Source organism: Siniperca chuatsi, linkage group LG22 (assembly GCF_020085105.1).
Source record: "Siniperca chuatsi isolate FFG_IHB_CAS linkage group LG22, ASM2008510v1, whole genome shotgun sequence".
Classification (NCBI taxonomy): Eukaryota; Metazoa; Chordata; class Actinopteri; order Centrarchiformes; family Sinipercidae; genus Siniperca; species Siniperca chuatsi.
The window spans coordinates 23,109,424-23,127,565 of NC_058063.1; the positions used below are offsets into that span (position 1 = coordinate 23,109,424).

An 18,142-nucleotide genomic window follows, 5' to 3' on the forward strand; every position below is an offset into this window, starting at 1 on the left:
GGCGTTTTGTTTTCATTATCAGTACCAGTTGGATGAATGTGGTTCTGCTGTATGAACGGACACAGACGTGGTAGATTTGACAGTTTTATTCAGTATATCTTCACACATTTTTAGAACAGGCTGGTTTAGTTAGATCACACACATACATCCACACATACACACTCACTATTAATTTAGTAATACTAATAATTAGCATTGTTATCATCATAATATTAAGGGATTTTAAAGACTAATCTCTTCTCTGCTTCCTTCGACTCCTCCGACAGAAACCTCATGCAAACAGAAAGGAGAGAAGAGATAACAAGATAAAAAACGTTCTTTAGACTGAGGGAGGGGCTCCTACAATAGAAGGAACATACTGACGTTTTCGTAAATTAAATAACTTTGCCAAACACCACAGGTGAAGCTGCTTCCAATCTCTTCATGGAACAAGTGAAAGTTGATCAAAGAGCCAAAATGGTAAACATTTAATGAGGCCAGAGTTGTCTAAAACTTTGACTGAGTTCACATTTCAGGGTCAGCGCTGCATTCTGATTAGGACTCTGAATGAGGATTGGCTACCCATAGTAGACTAATGTGCCATATCTAAAGCAGCCGGGCGTTACCGCTATCCTAGGGAATCTCAAAAAAACGTATGTTCTTTAAGCTTCAGGTGAAGAACTTCGCCTCGCATATACACGATGACCATCAAAATGATAAATTCACCCCATAGCTACTCAAACTACTGCTACAAAAAATCTATCAAGTCTCTTTAAACAACTCCTGGAGCAGGATCTCATGATGGATTTCCATTTTTAACCTGGACACCTGCACCGTGATGCACCATTAGCAACCGTGACGTATTTCCACATGACATGAAAAGTGTTGCTTGCAATGAGTACCTGATACCTTCCCCTCTTTATCTACCCAGGTCCCTTGTGACTATATCTTTTTTCTTCCATCTGTCCCCAGCAATTTGTAAAACTGTTCTGATAATCAAATTGTGGAAAAATGTCCAAATCTAGACTTAGACCAATTTTTATTGCAATGAATAGTCAGTTACTGACCTTGGTGACTAAATCAGCATTTCCTGCAGCTGCTTCACAGTAAAACAGTTTATCAACGGGAAGCAGGTATCAAGCTGAGTAGACAGGAAAATAATATTAATTTGGGGATGATCTATTCCTTTATATGTCTTAGTTACCACAGACTTAAGGTGGGGATATACATTAGGACTGTCGAGGCGATTATTAATCTGATTTTGGCGTGGCGACTGATGGGACCCATTTGGACCGGGTCTGTTCCAGTCTGGTTCAGTTGGTGTATTTTTTTAGCTTTTTTTTGCAGCTTGCTTAACCTTTATTTTTAAAAGTAATGGGAGGACTTATCCAAAGTTTAAAAATTAAAAGCAGTCAATTATAGCTTTTAAACAATCATACTGGAGTCAATTCGTTTGTTAAAACCAAATCTGACCTGTCAATGTGAATTCAGTCAGTGTGAAACTCTTCTATCAGAGAGGACTATGTTTTAATGTTTTCGTCCACCGACATTTGATGAAAAACTAGTCCTTGTTGAACTCAACGGATTTCTCAACAAAAAGATAAAGATGAGGTTTCCAAAAGTTAGGCCAGCCCTAACATCAGTACAGGGAGATCGTCAAAGCTGTCATTTGGTTGAATACTTTACCCCTAAATGCCTCACAGCACCAGGAGTGTTGACATCTTGAGTGTCAGGAACTTCAGGAATTGAAGCCCGAATCCTGGTATTGCTGGTGCTTTGCTGTAGCCATTGAGCAACGTGGAAACTAACAATGTTGGAAATGGTTCTTTCTCTGTTCACAAGTGTCTTCATCAATCTGGTTTTACTTTAAAAATTATTGAAGGTGGAAATTATTTCCACCAAAACAACACCAAGATGCCCACCATTCAGTCTGTTTACACCCTTCCAAACAATGTCAACACTCTTCTGGAATTGTGAGGAAATTTGGATAAAATCCTCAATGAAATGGCAGATGTCACACCATCACCAACTGTGTTTCCCTTTACAAGGCTGATCTCAGAGCTGCAAAGCCTTTGGGAACCTGAGCTACAGACAGATTTTAGACAACATTTCTCCAGTCACTCTTGTCGAAAGTCCACACGCACACAGAGCGAGAACAGCTCTATCTAATGCTAAGTAGGAACAGTTGTCAAGTAGAAATGGCACTCTGTAGCCATGGAGATATATAACCTTATTAGTTCAGGTAAACAGAAAACACCATCAACCACAACATCAACGGCTCGGTATCGCCCTTTAGCTTTCTCAAGGAGGTCCTTCAGCCTCCACGAGCTCTTAAGCCTCAGTCCACAGGCGCAAATTTGGCCTGGATTCAATTTAATCAAACAAGGTGTCGTTTCTGACCTCAGTCCGAGACTAATCAAAGACCCCATCAGAGAATCTGCTTGAGTTCTGCGAAGTCTACATCTGCTCAAAACCAGATTCATATATCGATGAATTTAGCCACAAAGGTTTAAAAAACAAAAGATCATATCATTAACCATCCATGTATGAATCCAATCTTGTGCACATTGGTTTCCAAACTGACTACCAAGACTTCTGGCAGTCCAGAAAATATTCAGCTGTCAATGAGAGTTTGACATAGAAACTGTCCATTCTGTTGCTGCCACTGTAGTCAAGTCATGTCCTTTCCATGGCAGGACATTGCTTTTGTCATAATGAGGTCCAACATAGCTTTGTCCTTCATGGGCATCTGTATACCTCTGTCAGCAAAGTTTTAGCCATCATCCTTTGCAACAAATGAGTAGCGAAGTACGTGAAGTCCGCGTTGTAATGCAGCATGGACACAGGGTTTAAGGATCCGTCAACCAGACTCAAGATCTTTCCATCGGAGAAGGCTGAATTAATGATATCCGTGACTGAGACAATCGTCAGGTGACCAGTTCTCTGCACCACAGTTACACAGGAACCTGAAAGCATCACTTTCCTAAAGGACTGTATTGACTAAAGCTGTCTTTACTTTCAAAGACGATATGTGAATATTCCCACTTTGAAGAGTTCTGGTTCAAGCAAGCCGTCAGCTGGTACAATCTGATGACGTCACTGCACACTCTTTATCTCATTGGTTAAATGTCAGACTTTACTCTCTGGTGTCTTTTCCAACACACTCTGACTTCTGGTTTGGAGCAACACACATTTGTGAAACTTTCTAATACAGCTTACATTAAGAGCTGTAAAAAAACAAGTGCACTTTGTGGGAGCAGGTGTAAGAAAATGTGACAAAAAAGATGTAAGAGATGTCTCACTTTTACACTCCAACAGTCTTCTATCTGCTACAACTATGTGGTATATTTCTTGTTGAAACAGGATTTTGGAAAGGCAGTTGATGGAATTAATAAATATCTTTTCATATAAAAGTACAACAAAACATCTGTGAATGTATTGTTAAACAGGTGATTATCATGACATGGACAAAGATAGATGACACAGCTTTTTTTGTTTCATTCATTTTGACTTGATGTTTCTACACTGACACAACAAAAAAGTATTACAAATGTGTGATGCCATACCTCCGTGAAGTGTGTTCGAAATTACAAACTTCTTACAAACTGCACCAGCCCTTGCAATCATTACACTGCTGGTTTTTGGGTGAAAATCTCACATCTCCAAGATGTTGTCCAAAAAACCTTTGTTTTCCTTCTGACCCTGATACATTTTTAGTTTGTCCAGAGGGTTTTAGAAAGATTTTCATCTTCCAAATGTGCGTAGAAATTGCCCAAACCAGTGTGGAGCCATAGACTGTATAAAAGAATTGGACGTAACCACCGTGACATCTCCCCTTGGTTTCCATTTTAAAGCCTCAAGATTGGCATTTTGGCTGTCGCCATCTTGTTTTTTTGGGGCCAGAAGTGACCACATTTGGACGAGAGGGTGGTGCTGGGGAGGGATACACATTGCTATGCCTCTATCCTGATTGACTGGTCGCCGTCGTAGTGACTTGTCATAAGGTACCTATGCCCTAAAGCCTACCTACTTTATCGTCTATTTTACTCTAAATGGGACATAATTTACGAAATGAACATCATGCTGTATTGAAGAAGACTTGGAACTAGCGATTGAGACCATAAAGTCATTAGGAAACTGCTTACTGTGAGAAGTAGGGTCTTTTTCTCAAAGACTTCTATACAATCAGACTTCTTTTTGCAACCAGTGGAGTCGCCCCCTGCTGGTCATTAAAAAGAATGTAGGGCGTAAGGCACTTCCGCATTGGCTTCACTTGTCAAACCTGGAGGCTACGTCCACTTCTTTTATACAGTCTATGTGTGGAGCGTGTAATATTTCAATCAAAACACAAACATGACAGTCACCTAAAGTGGATGCTCCTATGCATTGCTTTGCTATCAACGCTTTCTGAAGCAGTTGTCCTGTATTTTTTTTGGGGTGGTATCTACACACAGACTCTTGCTGATGAAAAATATTGCTCTTCACTAATTTCAGATTCTAAGGTGATTTGAAATACACCAGCATGTACTACACAAATGTTACTAACTCTCTGTCATTGACAAAATATACTCTACTTTAATGTCTTTCTGTCACAAAATATCAGTATCGACACATCTATCAATCTGACAGTGTATGAAACATCAATATGTTACAACAACAGCCTAAACAGCCAATTCAGGATTCAAGTTACTGTCATGTTAAGGCCCTGAAATAGCTTGACTTTCTTGAATTTTAGTCCCTCAAATGATCAATTTATAAATCAGTAGAATTAACGGTTCTAAATAATAAAAAAGGGCCAGGTGTTTATGAATGGAGAGATGCACAAAGTCGATGTATTGTTGCATCTGACCTCAAATTCAGAGAAAGAGACAATGATGAAAAAGACGGGAATGATGTGTTCCCGTCTCTGTTCTGTTTGGTGCTTTGTTTCTGTCTAAAAGTGCCCATTGTTTATTCCTATTTATGCAAAAGCTTCTCTGCTGAAAGGCTGACGCACAGAAAAAAGAACTGATCTACCAACCCTAAAACCTTCCATACAGGATCAAGTTGCCACGAACACATCAAATATGAAAAACCATCTCTCCCATTTCATAAACTACCCACCTAATTCCACTCTCCTGACAGACTTCTTCATTAAAACGTCTCCTCTAATGAATGAATCAGTCTTCCCTCTGTCAGTCAGAGTGAATCATCCTCCTACATCAGTCTCTCTTCAATTCCAAAACAGTCAATTTGTCCCCGGCACGTTTCCAAACCTCCGTCATCACCCAAGACAAGTGAGGTGTCTTCTGCTAAATGTTCAACTATTTAAAGTCGTTTTCTTGTTGGTGACAGACAGACGTAAGAAAGAAAATGCCATTTCTGTCAGGGGAATAATACACACTCTGGCGACCATGTTTCATGTGGGATGGAAGGTAGCAAAGGGAAAGATTCCCATGTTTTCAAATCGCGAGCGTTAACGTCATTGGACCACTCAAGACGGTTGTATTATTGCAGAACTGGTCTTGTGAGGGTTAAAAAAATACTGTGGATGGACATATTGCATTATACCCATTAAATTAGCCTTTAATTACCTTTAACAATGTTTTTAGTTGATGTGAGGGTTAAACATTAAGTGTGTATGTGTAAAATTGGTGGAGTGCTCCTTTAAAATAACCTTGCAATTGTTTCACGAGGAAGGAAGTGAATTCAACATGTTTGCCAGGCCTCAAAGATGTATGTGTTTTGGTGAGAAACACTGAATGTAACTCTATAGGGTGACTGACTTTTCATAAGCGCCAACTCAGTATTTTGGAGACTTGCGCTAAAGATAAGACAGTTAACATTGTCATCTTAACCTCCACAAACACATTTACCTTGTTAGATTGTTCACTCTGACTGAGGACATTACTGAATGGATCTACAGACACATCACAACAAGCTGCTTCAGCTAGCTCTCCGTTCATAATCACTGGTTAAAATTTAGACATCCAAATATTTTTTGCGTAAACTGTAAAACGTCTGTTGGGATCAAAATGGGGAGCAGGTGTCCTATTTTTTTCTTGACATTTTACAAATTGTTCTGTAGTACGGTAGTTGTTAAATTTTATCAACCCTGGAAGCAATCTGAGTATATGCCTCTCCTCTTATTAAAACACACCAGTACTCACCATGCAGACCTTCCGAACCACGGCTGGCTCAAATTCCAACTCAGCTGAAGAAACCATAAAGAGCTAATGCTTCCTGTTGAATTTCTTCCTATCAAACATCCAACACCTATGCTGGTCTGACTAACAGATGCTGAACAAGCAACATTTGTTAATGTGATGTAACTGATTCACAATCAGAATCATCTGCGTTCAAAACCTCCACGGTAACAGAATGATCTCAAAAAACAGGTGGACGCCATCATTAACTTCCTGTTCATCCCTTGTCTGGATGACGAATGGTTTGATACACCCACTTCTGTCAATCACACTGTCTCCATGACAATGACAACTTCGCCACTGTCCTCGGATGCTGGCGTAGTGGTGGAGTTACACAGTACAAGTCCTTCCCCTGTGGTTATCTGACCCCTAGCAGGGCAGTCCACACTGTCATGGAGATCAGTGTTTCCACCTCCTTTTATATCCCTTTCCCCCCCTCCTCTTCCTCTCCTGCCATCCTCCTTCCTTTCCCCCTGCTCTTCTTCCTCATCCTCTTCCTCCTCCTCCTCCTCCTCCTCCACCCGACACCTGCACACCTCGATCCCAGAGTCACCGGTAAGTCGCCGATGTCTATACTGGCTCTCATCGGCTCCCATGTCCTCATCTTCATCATCATCGTCCTCCTCCTCCTGCTCCTCCTCTCCGTCCTCCCAGCTGGGAGGTCCTGGTTCAAAGACATCCACACAGGGGGAGAAGAGAGTCTGTTTCGGAGGGGACTGAGTAGCACGAGGTGAGGGGGAGAGGGAGGAAGCGTGGCCAGAGGAAGATCCACTTTTGTTGGACTGGTGCAGAGCAGTGAGGGGGTCCAGGAGTAAAGCTGGAGCTGGGAGGGAGGTAGAAGACAGGATTGGAGGGGAGAGGAGGGAAGGAGGAGAAGGAAGGGATGGGGGTGAGGATGGGGGTGAGGATGGGGAGAGGGCTGCAGGTGGAGACTGAGAGTGAGTGAAACAAGATTCAGACTCTATGGTTATGGCTGGGCAGGAGGAAGAGGAGGACGCAGGTGTTGGGAAGGTGAGCATTGGAGCAGGAGCGGACAGTGGACCTGACCTAGAACCAACACTAGAGTATGATCCAGATCCAGAACTAGAACTAAAACCAGCCTGGACATTCGATGGTAATGGACTGATAAGATCTGACTCTGATGATTGAGACAGGACTAGTGAAGGACCTGAATCGGCTGATACTGCAGCTGGACCTAGATACGATACAAGAACAGTAACAGCTCCTGGGTGTTGGGGCAAGCCTGACCTTGGGCTGGGAGGAATCCGGGCTAGACCTGACCCAGGTGACAGTTCTGGAATCTGGCAATGGACTAATGTAGGTGAAGTGAGTGCTGGATCTGTAGCTAGGGTAAGATTTGACTGTGCAGGTTTTGGAGTCAGAATGGGGTTAGGTGCACAGTCTGGGACCATGTCGGTTTTAGGTTGTGGCTTTGGCACTAGGGTAAGGTTTGTGGGTACTGGTTCTGGAGCTTGGATAAAGTGTGACGGTGCTGCATCTGGAGATTGGGTAAGGTTTGTAAGTACTGGGACTGAAGCTTGGGTAAGGTTTGAAGGTACTGAGGCTGGAGCTTGGGTAAGGTTTGTAGGTACTAGGATTGAAGCTTGGGTAAGGTTTGAAGGTACTGGAGCTGGAGCTTGGGTAAGGTTTGTAGGTACCAGGATTGAAGATTGGGTAAGGTTTGAAGGTACTTGGGCTGGAGCTTGGGTAAGGTTTGTAGGTACTAGGATTGACGCTTTGGTAAGGTTTAAAGGTACTGGGGCTGGAGCTTGGGTAAGGTTTGTAGGTACTAGGATTGAAGCTTGGGTAATGTTTGAATGCACTGGGGCTGAAGCTTGGGTAAGGTCTGTAGGTACTAGGATTGAAGCTTGGATAAGGTTCGTAGGTACTAGGATTGAAGCTTGGGTAAGGTTTGAAGGTGCCGGTATTGGCACAAGACTAGGATTTGGCTCCTGGATTGGGAGACCAGCAGAGCCAGTTATCAGGGCCAAAGTTCTTCCAACATCTGGGGACGGTACTGAGGTTGGGCTACTAGGAACATTGGCTATATCAAAGGTTCTTGTCAGATCGAGGGTATCAAGGGTTTGGGAGGCTGTAGGGCTGTCAGAAGTGCTAGTTGTTGGGGTAGAAGGGCCTGATATTGAGGTGATTTTCGGGGGAGGGGTAGTTTCGGGGCCCTCAGCTGGGCCATCAATGCTTATTATTTGGATAGAGGGGAGTGTTGTGTCAACACTTGGACTAGGGAGTGTACTTGAGCTACAGGTGCTGACTATTGGGGTACAGGGTGCTAGGTTGAGCTGTTGCTTTATGGGAGATGTAGTTACAACAGAAAGAGCCACCTCAGAACTGGGGGAGGGCAGAGAGTGAGGGGAGGCCGCCCTGGTAACAACTGCCACAGTAACAGTCTGGTTGGGAACTGATGAGTCCGTGGCAATGGGTTCCTGTGCTCTGGCAGCATCTTCATCACCGATGTCAATGGCCACTGTGGCAACCATCCTCTCAGAAGCAAATCTTGTCTCATTTACCTCCAAACAGGTTGCCGCGGCAGCGATGGTCTCCATTGTGACATCAAGAGTGAGGGGAGCAGCCTCGCTGGGTGTGGTGGCATGGCTTGTATCAGTCTCATATGTGACGGGTGCCGATAGGGAGGAGCTACATGGAGAGGAGGGGCAGCAGGAGTCACAGGAACAACTGGAGCTACAGAAAACATACACAATTATTATTCATCTAAATTTATCAAAACATGAGAAAACGAATTTCTTCTTACTGTTCACAGAGTTTGTAGTGCATCTCATCCTACAACCAAAACAATGTTTATTTATAATTATGTAATTAATGTTCAGCTCATTTCAAAGAAGCTTGCTGTCATCGATTTGAGGAATTAGTTATTTTAATAGTAGTATCTTATTATGTAGTAATAAAAAATGGTAGCCACAGTAGTTGCGACAATAATAGTAGTCTGGTATTACCAGTAGTCTTACCAGTAGTAGTAGCAGAAGTACTAATAGTATTGTAGCAATACCAGTAGTCTCAGTAGTACAATTGGTAATCATATCAAAAGTAGAAGCAGTAGTAGTGGTAGTTTTGATAGTAAAAAATGCAGTAGTAGTAGCCTCAGTAGTGCCACTACCTCTTTTCATCTTACCAGTCCAGTTATTAGTATTGCAGTGCCAGTGTCACTAGTAGCACTATCAGTAGTGTTACTTGATATTAGAAAGGTCATCACTGATACCTGTACTCCGAGTAGTAGGGTTATCAGTATTCACAGCAGTATTACTTGTATTCCCAGGATTCCAAATAGTGTATTTTGAGTATTCCCAGTAGTGTTACCAGCATTCCCTGTAATGTTATCAGTATTTCCCAAAATGCTAACATTCTTTCCAGAATTTCAAGTACTACTGCTTCTTTTCCCGTTGTGTTCCCAGTAGTAGTTGTAGTAACATTACCATCAGTACTCCCAATACCATCAGCAGCGTTGTTACCTATTGTCGGAGCTGAGGGAGGAGGGACCATCGCTGAGCGGCCGGTGCAGCAGCGGGCCGTGCTGTGTGAGCAGGTGGGGGTCGGCGGTGCGGGGGGGCTGCGGGTAACGTGGGGCGGTGAACACGGAGCTGTAGGGAGGAGGAGGGGTGGTGGGTTGAGCCGCGACCTCCTCATAGGACGGCAGCTTCAGAGATGCCAGGAAACCTAAAAACAGAAGAGGCGAGCAAGGTTAGAGCAAAGTAGTTGCTATCTGCTAGCTTGAAACTCCTGTTTTTGGATGATTCTTTTAAACCTAAAATAACAGATTTTTTGGCCACTTGAGGGCAGGGGAAACAAGCTGTGAACACAATGTTTTGCCCCATATCAACCTTTTAAGTTGATATGGCTAACTTGTTAGCAAACAGTTGCTTATTTACACATCCAGCAGTTACAGAGCAACATGATCATTCATTTGGAGACGTCTTTCTGGCCACCTGATGAAGATTTTAGCTCTGTTTTTGGTCTCTACCAACTCCTGAGGGAAATATCTGGTTCCTTAGCTGCTAAATGCTCCACTATGTTCGACAGCTAGTCTGTAAAGGAGCCAGTAAACTCTGTCAGAAGTGCCCACACCTTTCTGATGTCGGCTAAGGGGTGGCACTTTGTCCAACCATTTCTGTAACTTTCCAAAACTGACGATCCGACATTCATCCCCACTTTAAGGGGTGATTGGACAACACGTACAAGTATACCCCAGCCTTAATTGTGTCTGTCTGCTGTTTGCTGGCAGACAAGCTGAGCAGGTAGTGTACAGGGGATTTTTACAGCTTTTTCTCTGAAAACGACGCTATGGTGAGAGTGAACCAGAACAGTAAAGTTGTGGGTTGGACAGATAAACGATGAGCTGAAACTCACTATAGAGCTCCGTAAAGGCGAAGGGAGCTGCAGATTCAGCTGATAATTCTCTGTAGGTTCATTACTACGAGTGATTGTCACATTGTTTTCACATTGTCACTTCATACATTGTTATTATAAAAATATCCATTACAGCTGCTTTAAAGTATTTTTCGGGGATTTTGCCTTTATTAGATAATAGTCAGTAGAGAGGTGGGGCAGCTGTGGCTCAGGTGGCGAGTCGTCTACGTGTTGGTGGTTTGATCCCCACCTCCTCCTGTCCACCTGTCGAAGTGTCCTTGGACAAGACACTGAACCCTGGGTTGCTCCCCAGTCACTGGGGATGCACAAGCCAGTGCATTCCTAATTGCCAGTCACAAGACCGGATAAATGGGGAAGGCTGCGTCAGGAAGGGCATAAAAAAAGCCTATGCCAAATCAAATATGCGGATCATCAGATCTCCATGCCGGATTGGGCGGGGCCCGGTTTACCAGCAAGATGGAAACAGATGATCCGCTGTGGCGACCTCTAAGGGGAGCAGCCGAAAGAAGAAGAAGTAAGTAGAGAGGTGACAGAAAATTAGATGATAAAAATGGGGTAAGACAAAGGTTTTGGACAAAAGTCTCCAATTTTTTGTTGTATATAAGATATGAAATCTAATATAATAAATATAATAAATGATTTATAATAATTTCCCAGATGATTTAAATATTTAGGGGAATTCCCCTTTAAGACTTAAGCTGAGCTCTATACTTCCACTGGCTAACAGAACAACTGGCTGTATTATGTGGATGATGTTTTTAATCCGTCCACAAGGAAAATCTATTTCAGGAACGCAGAATATGAGATTTTTTTTTAAATCATCAAATAATGAGTTGAGAAAAACTAAAATAAAAATGGTAATTTAAACAATGCAGTTGTAAGTCATCTTCAGCAAAATTCCTCCTGAGTAAAAAAACTTGTACAGGTAAAACTGTTGCAGGACATGAAATGAAAATCAGCAGAATTCCCCTTTAAGGCAAACTCTACTGGCCTCCGAGCTGTAAATTTCCACACAGTCGTTGTGGTGACAGATTAAAAAAGCGGCACTTCACTTGACAGCTGTCAATCACACACAGATACACAAAAACAAAACAAGAATTGGTTTAATTGTCTTGATGTTGAGAGTTAAATTTAAAGGCAACTCTCAGACAGACAGACAGACAGTTGTCTTACTGAGATCCAGCATGGAGGAGGGGTAGGAGTTGGCTCCATGGTAGGCTAGCAGGCTGATCTCTCTCTGTCTCTGCTGCTGCTGAACTCTCAGTTTGGCTCGACGGTGTCGGTACGCACAGCAGCAGCTGAACAGGATGAGGACAGTCCACAGCAGCCAGAACCCTGAACACAATATTACAGTGTTATTAAGACAAAAACACTACTCAAACTGGAACTGCTATAGAAACATCTGTAGGTCCAGGGCATTTTAGTCTTCATCTAATTTCCTTCAGATTCCAAATCACACAGCATCTTTCTAGAGCCTCTAAACAAAGGAAAGTCTAAACAGGTGGGTCCTGAACTGCTTTATTAGGCCTGATTAGGCCCTTCTCAGGTGGTTGATCAACATCTCCCTTACTCTCTTATTTGACCTGTAAAAGGATACGTCTGGTGATATTTTTATTCTTGTCAACAATGTGCAGATCAAAACCAGCACTGAATAATTCTACTAACAAGTATTGTGTGTGAATCTAAAGCCTGATGTATCTTCTTCCTCTGAGCCACAGAGCTCCATTGTTGTCCAAAAACTATTAAAAACACATCAGTGAGCCGCACTGCTGCACTGGGTGACATGTTCGTTCATCACCATGAACACACACACTGTAGTTTATTCTGACTCACACACACACACCGTCCTGCTGCCCCAAACACTCACTACAGCACCACATGTGGATTCATCCGCCGCTGAAAATAGTCCCCAACAATTGCACTATTTCCTCCTGTTAGTTTATTAAAAACTACAGCGAGCAGCTGTTTTAGGAAATTACTGAGCCTTTTTTAAAATAAACTATATATTTGTGAAGTGTTTCTAAAGATTTACGTCTTCAGTAGGAACCAGTGGGCTTGGAGCTGAGAGCCACAGACAGGAAGTCAGACAAGATTGAGAGTCGCTCTAACATGCTGTTGGTTTGAGTAGAAAAATACAAAATAACACCAGACTGATCCTTTAAGGCAGGACAACGTTCACCTTTATCATTCTTACTGGCATGTTGTGTTTGGTGACCTCATGTAGTTCCCAGCATAACTCTGCTCAACGCTTCAGTAAACCACTGGTGATACACTACAGGTAGTAGTAACAGGTAGTAGTAACTTTGATAATTTAATGTTGAGCCAATGTAAAATTGTCAAAATGGGTGTAAAGTGGGACCTGTTAGTACACCTGGCCAACATTGCCCAACACTCAGAGCTGCAGTGTGACATATATGTCGCACGTGCTACAAAAAAAATTGGTCTGTGCGATGAATGAAATTATCGCAGTAGCATCCGTGCGATACAGCTTTGCAATGCATGACCACCTTGCACCACCTTAATTAATCACTGATTTAATGCACCACCCTGCGAGCACGCTAAGTAACCTTGTGTGATGCACCCAGTTTTAATTTAGTGGCGTGTAGTGCTTACATTATAACTAAGCTAAGGCTGAACTTACGACAACCTGCTCCTGAGAAGCATTTTTGGTATTTCAGTTGAAAAGTGCTTCAGTGCTTCACAACTACTACAGAACCTCATAGTGCTATTATAACATCAACTGATGCTGCTATTACTTCTACTGTTGCTACTAACTACTAATGAAGGATCTAATAATAGTGAAAATGACAAGATGAAGCACCAGAATAAAAGAAAGACAAAATGATGCTTCCTGTTGCATTAAATAGTATCACATATACCCAACAAGAGTCCCAAATGAACTCTTGTTAACCACACTACCAGGAAACCGTTGTACTACAGTACTACCAGCCCACAGGACAGTACAACCAACTTACACCAGAGTTCGTAGTAGTAGGTGCAGCAGCCGGTCTCTCCGCAGCAGTGTCCCGTCTCACACAGGTATCCTCCGTTAGCGTTGGCCCCGGGGCAGTACCGCGGTCTCCCCAGCAGGGGCAGGCTGCCACCGGAGTGGTACTCCATCGCACCCCTGCTCTGGTCGGGCCTAGACCCACGCCACCGCTACCTGCTCACCGCTAGACACTAGCAGCTAACAAGTCGTTAGCTGTCAAACACGTGACCCTTGTCTGAGTCCAACTACATTTTTTAGGTAATTTATTTTCTAACTGAATTTTAAGAAGGTGTGTGTTTGGTTGCTGTGCTAGCTGCTAACTGCAGGTAGCTTCAAAATTAAGCTAATCTACATTTTCAAAGTAGGCGAAATACTTGTTTTGTCTGTGCTGCAGCTGAAAGGATTTCACAGTGAAGCAGCTGCTAGCCTGGCAGTTTCAATGTCGTTTTTCTCACAACGAACTACTGAGCTCATCACCTAGCAAGATTGCGTGCAGGGGTGTACGATTCAGGGGCCACGAATTTGAAGCATTGCGCCCCTAGAAACCCCTGAAACACCCACGCTAATGAGCTACGGTTGTCATTCCAGGTCCGTAAACACCAAAATGCATTAATACACAATTCAAAGTGTCTTCAAAGCTGCTATACGAAGGTTAACAGAGCTGTTATCCCTGCTGCTTCAGAGGTCACCTGCAGCCTCTCTGATTAAAACCACTCTGATGTTTCACTGCACCTCTGCTAGCAAACACAGGTCAGAATACTGACTACTGCAACTAAATACTACGAGTACTGCAGCTGTAGCAGTGTACCAGCTGGTGGAGCGAGACAGGATGACAGCCAATGGGAGGTCCTGAAGTGAAAAGAGAGAGAGAGAGAGAGAGAGAGAGAGAAAAAAGACAATAGTTTATTGATAAACAGCACGACAGTACGTCAGACACACACACAGCTGAAATGTCCACTACTACTGGCCTATTTGATATTCTTCACTGCACCAGCTCAAACCACAAGCCGACACAATGCTCCCTCTCTCTCCATGTCACACACACACGTTTGTACTTCTATACTTTTGAGGACCATCACTGACATAATGCATTCCCTGGCCCCTAACCTTAAAGGATGGGTTTTGTCTTAAAAGGATACTCTCATGCCCATATGTACATTGAAAACACTGTTGGTCGGGCTAATCATTCATACTGTCCATACTGGCAGCAAAGAGATCCCTTTCTAGAGCAATTTCAGTGTAAGTGATGGGGGACAAAATCCACAGTCCTCATCCTAAAGTGCAGCTGTAGTTAATATGAGGCTTCAGTAGTCTGACTTAGTACCAAAATTCTTATTACTTTCCCTCCGCCACAGCTGAGCAAGGAAACCCTGTCTGTGAAAACATGAAAGTACTAAAAAGACTCTGGAAGATACCGATTTAATCTGATGGACTCAGACTGCTTTAGACTCATATTAGCTTCAGGTGAACAAACAGCTGCTTATTTCCACATCCGGCAGTTACGGAGCAACATGATCCTTCATTAAGAGTCGTGTTTGTGTCACCTGATGAATGTCAGTCCGGTCTTCTCTCTGTCAGCTCTGTGTTTGGTCTCCAGCAGCTCCTGAGGGAAATATCTGGCTCTTTAGCTGCTAAATGCTCCGATATGTTCACCAGCTGCTCTCTGGCTGTTTGCTGCTGAGCAGGTAGTGTACAGTGAGCTTTTCTCTGAAAACGACGATATGAGAGTGCTGAGAGTGAACCAGAACAGTAAAGTTGCAGCCAGACAGATAAACAACAAGCTGACTATAAAGCTCTGTAAAGCCGAGGGGAGCTGCAGATTCAGCTGATAATTCTCTGTAGCTTCGTTACTACCAGAGACACCTTTCACATTGTCATTTCACACATTATTATTATAAAAATATCGATTATAGCCACTTTGAGTGAACCTAATCCTAATCCTAACCTCAGCCTTTTATAGCCTCCGCTAACGTCAGAAGAAATTATTACATGTACATTTCTATGAAATATAATATCACACTGCAACGGCCACACATTTAAAGTCCAAATGAAATCACATTTAGTCGTCCCTTATTATGGTCACAAATAACGTCAATGGGGTTTTTTAAATGTATTGTTAATAGTTTTTCTATTATTAAAAGAAAAAAGGTCTTTGGGGAAATATCAGAAATGAAATGTGTTGTGTAGCAGGCTGCTGATTGGCTCAGTGTGACCGTCTGCTCTGCCTATGATACAACGCTGACATCACTGCTTTATACAAGATTTGATTGGCTCCATCCACGTAGACGGATACCAGAACGGTATTCTGTCGAATTTAAACCAAAAAATATAAAATATAAATTTCTCCCTTTCGGTTACTGATTTTTTCGCAAAGGAAACACAGGAAGTGATTTAGTAGCAGAAATGCAGAAAAACAATCATGCAGTTAAATTTCAGTTGGACTTTAACTGACGAGGCGATTATTTTAGAACATCATCTCGTAAATACATTAGTACTAACTAACTAACGATTATTTTCATTACATTACATTTTCAATTGTTTTCTCAATTAATCGATTAATTGTTTGGTCTATAAAGCATCAGGAAATAGTGAAAAACACCCATAGCAAATTGCAAATGCCCATGTTGACATATTTTGTGCAACCAACAGTTTAAAAGCGAAAAAAATTCAATTAACTTTCATTAGAATAAAAAACAGAAAATATTTACATTTGAGAAGCAGCAACAAGTGGATTTTCACTTATTAAATGAGTTAAATGATTAATTGATCTTCAAATAGTTGCAGATCATTACTCTGTCAATTGACAACTGGATTAATCGACTAATAGTTTCAGTTATAAACTACACTGGTAACAAGATTAGCTTAAAGATTTGTCTGGCTCATTTTTTTCCATACATTCACTTTGCAGGAAATTATCAGTGCCGCATATCACATGTTAGGCAAAAAGAAAACCTCCTGAGTTTTTACAAGACGGGAAAAGTCAAGACAAACAGCTAAGAGAGCTTTGGGATCGGGTTGGTTCCCGGTATCAGCAGTACAGCGGAAACAATCAGTTAATCGATTAGTAGATTGACAGAAAAATTATGTGCAACTATATCCATGGTTTTCTGCCCAAAATTCTTCAAAATAAGACGGTGTAGTCCCTCATTCGTCCAGGAATGTTCCATCGTAGAAAAGGTTTCAATCGTAGTCATTGGGACACTGTCTTCAGAATCAAGACCATGGTCAAGCCAATCACATGCTAATCAGGTACTTAACAGTGATGAGGGAGGTGCAGCCAGAAAACAATAGGCCTGATTACTGATTACTGGGCCATCTTGGAAACAAAAGAAGGTCAGTTTCAGGTGAAACTAGCTATTAACAGATACTCAGGTAGACTCCTCCCTGAGGGCGGGGCTTAAGCAACACAGAGTAGCGTAAATGTCTGAGTTCTCAGACCATTTTCACAATTGAGAATGACTTCCGGATGGGAGCCGAAACGTCTTGATTCTGAAAACAGCGTCCAGATGACTACGACTGAAACCTTTTCTACGATGTGCAACTATGTTGATAACTGATTCATTGTTTCAGTCATTTTTCAAAAATTCTCTCATTCATTCATAGCATCTCAAATGTGAGGATTTGCTGCTTTTCTTTGTCGTGTATCATTGTAAATTTAAAATCTCTGGGTTTTGGACTTTTGGTCAGACAAAAGAAGAATGTGATGGGCAGTTTTTTCACTATTTTCTGTAATTTTGTAGACTAAATTATTAATCGATTAATTGTAAAAACAATCACCAGTAGATTAATCGACAATGAAAATAATAGTTTATTGCAGCCCTAATCGGCAGACACCTTGAGTTGAGGTATTTGAATCGGTATTGGGAGAGAAAAAGTTGGATTGGTGCATCCCTATCATCGAGCTGAAGTTGGTATTGACTTGTATAATCAATAGCTTTGATCAGATGGGGTGGGGGTTGGGGGCCTGCAGTGCTTACCACCTTCAATAACCAATTTCCTGGGGGAAACCCTGAACCTTAACTCTTAAATCGAGTCTTAACCCTCAAACAGATGTCCAACACAAAGTGAGGACCGGTCCTCACTTTGCAGAAATGTCCTCATTCCCAAAGCTTTTAAAATGGTCCTCATAAGGATAGACGTACAAGAGTATACACACACACACACACACACACACACACACACACACACACACTGCTGCAGTGTCAAAGCAGAGTTCAGCTGGAAATGTTGGTGGTCTGTAAAGAGTTTCTTACAGGGCCAAGTTCTGCCTGCATGCTGCATTGCTGCACACACACGCCTTTGCAGCACGGTAAACATGATGGCTTATGGTCAGTGAACGCAACACACACACACACACACACACACACACACAAATATAACAATCAGGGGACAGGGCTACACTAGTTCACAGTTTATCATTTTAATCCCTGAATAATCTGAACATATGTGGTACTGTTTTGAAGATACTGCACTACTTAAAGTACCACATGTCATTTCTAATAGCACTTTAAAATATTCATATAGTGATTTATTATTTTGCTGCTGTGTTTAGACCTCGTGGCGTACCCAATATTATCTTAGCAGTAAATTT

General features: G+C 42.3%; 1 protein-coding gene across 1 annotated transcript in view; it reads right to left on the bottom strand.

Annotated features, from left to right (window-relative positions):
- Positions 1 to 71: 71 nt before the first annotated feature.
- Positions 72 to 18,142, bottom strand: part of LOC122870094 (mucin-5AC-like) — a 19,442-nt gene continuing 1,371 nt past the window's right edge. Inside the window, exons 2-5 of the mRNA XM_044183841.1 lie at positions 13,538 to 14,400; positions 11,736 to 11,897; positions 9,647 to 9,851; positions 72 to 8,861 (exon numbers count right to left, since the gene is read on the bottom strand). Of these exons, the coding sequence (XP_044039776.1) occupies positions 6,431 to 8,861; positions 9,647 to 9,851; positions 11,736 to 11,897; positions 13,538 to 13,682 (2,943 nt within the window). The 5' untranslated portion in view covers positions 13,683 to 14,400 and the 3' untranslated portion in view covers positions 72 to 6,430. The remainder of the gene's footprint in view (positions 8,862 to 9,646; positions 9,852 to 11,735; positions 11,898 to 13,537; positions 14,401 to 18,142) is intronic.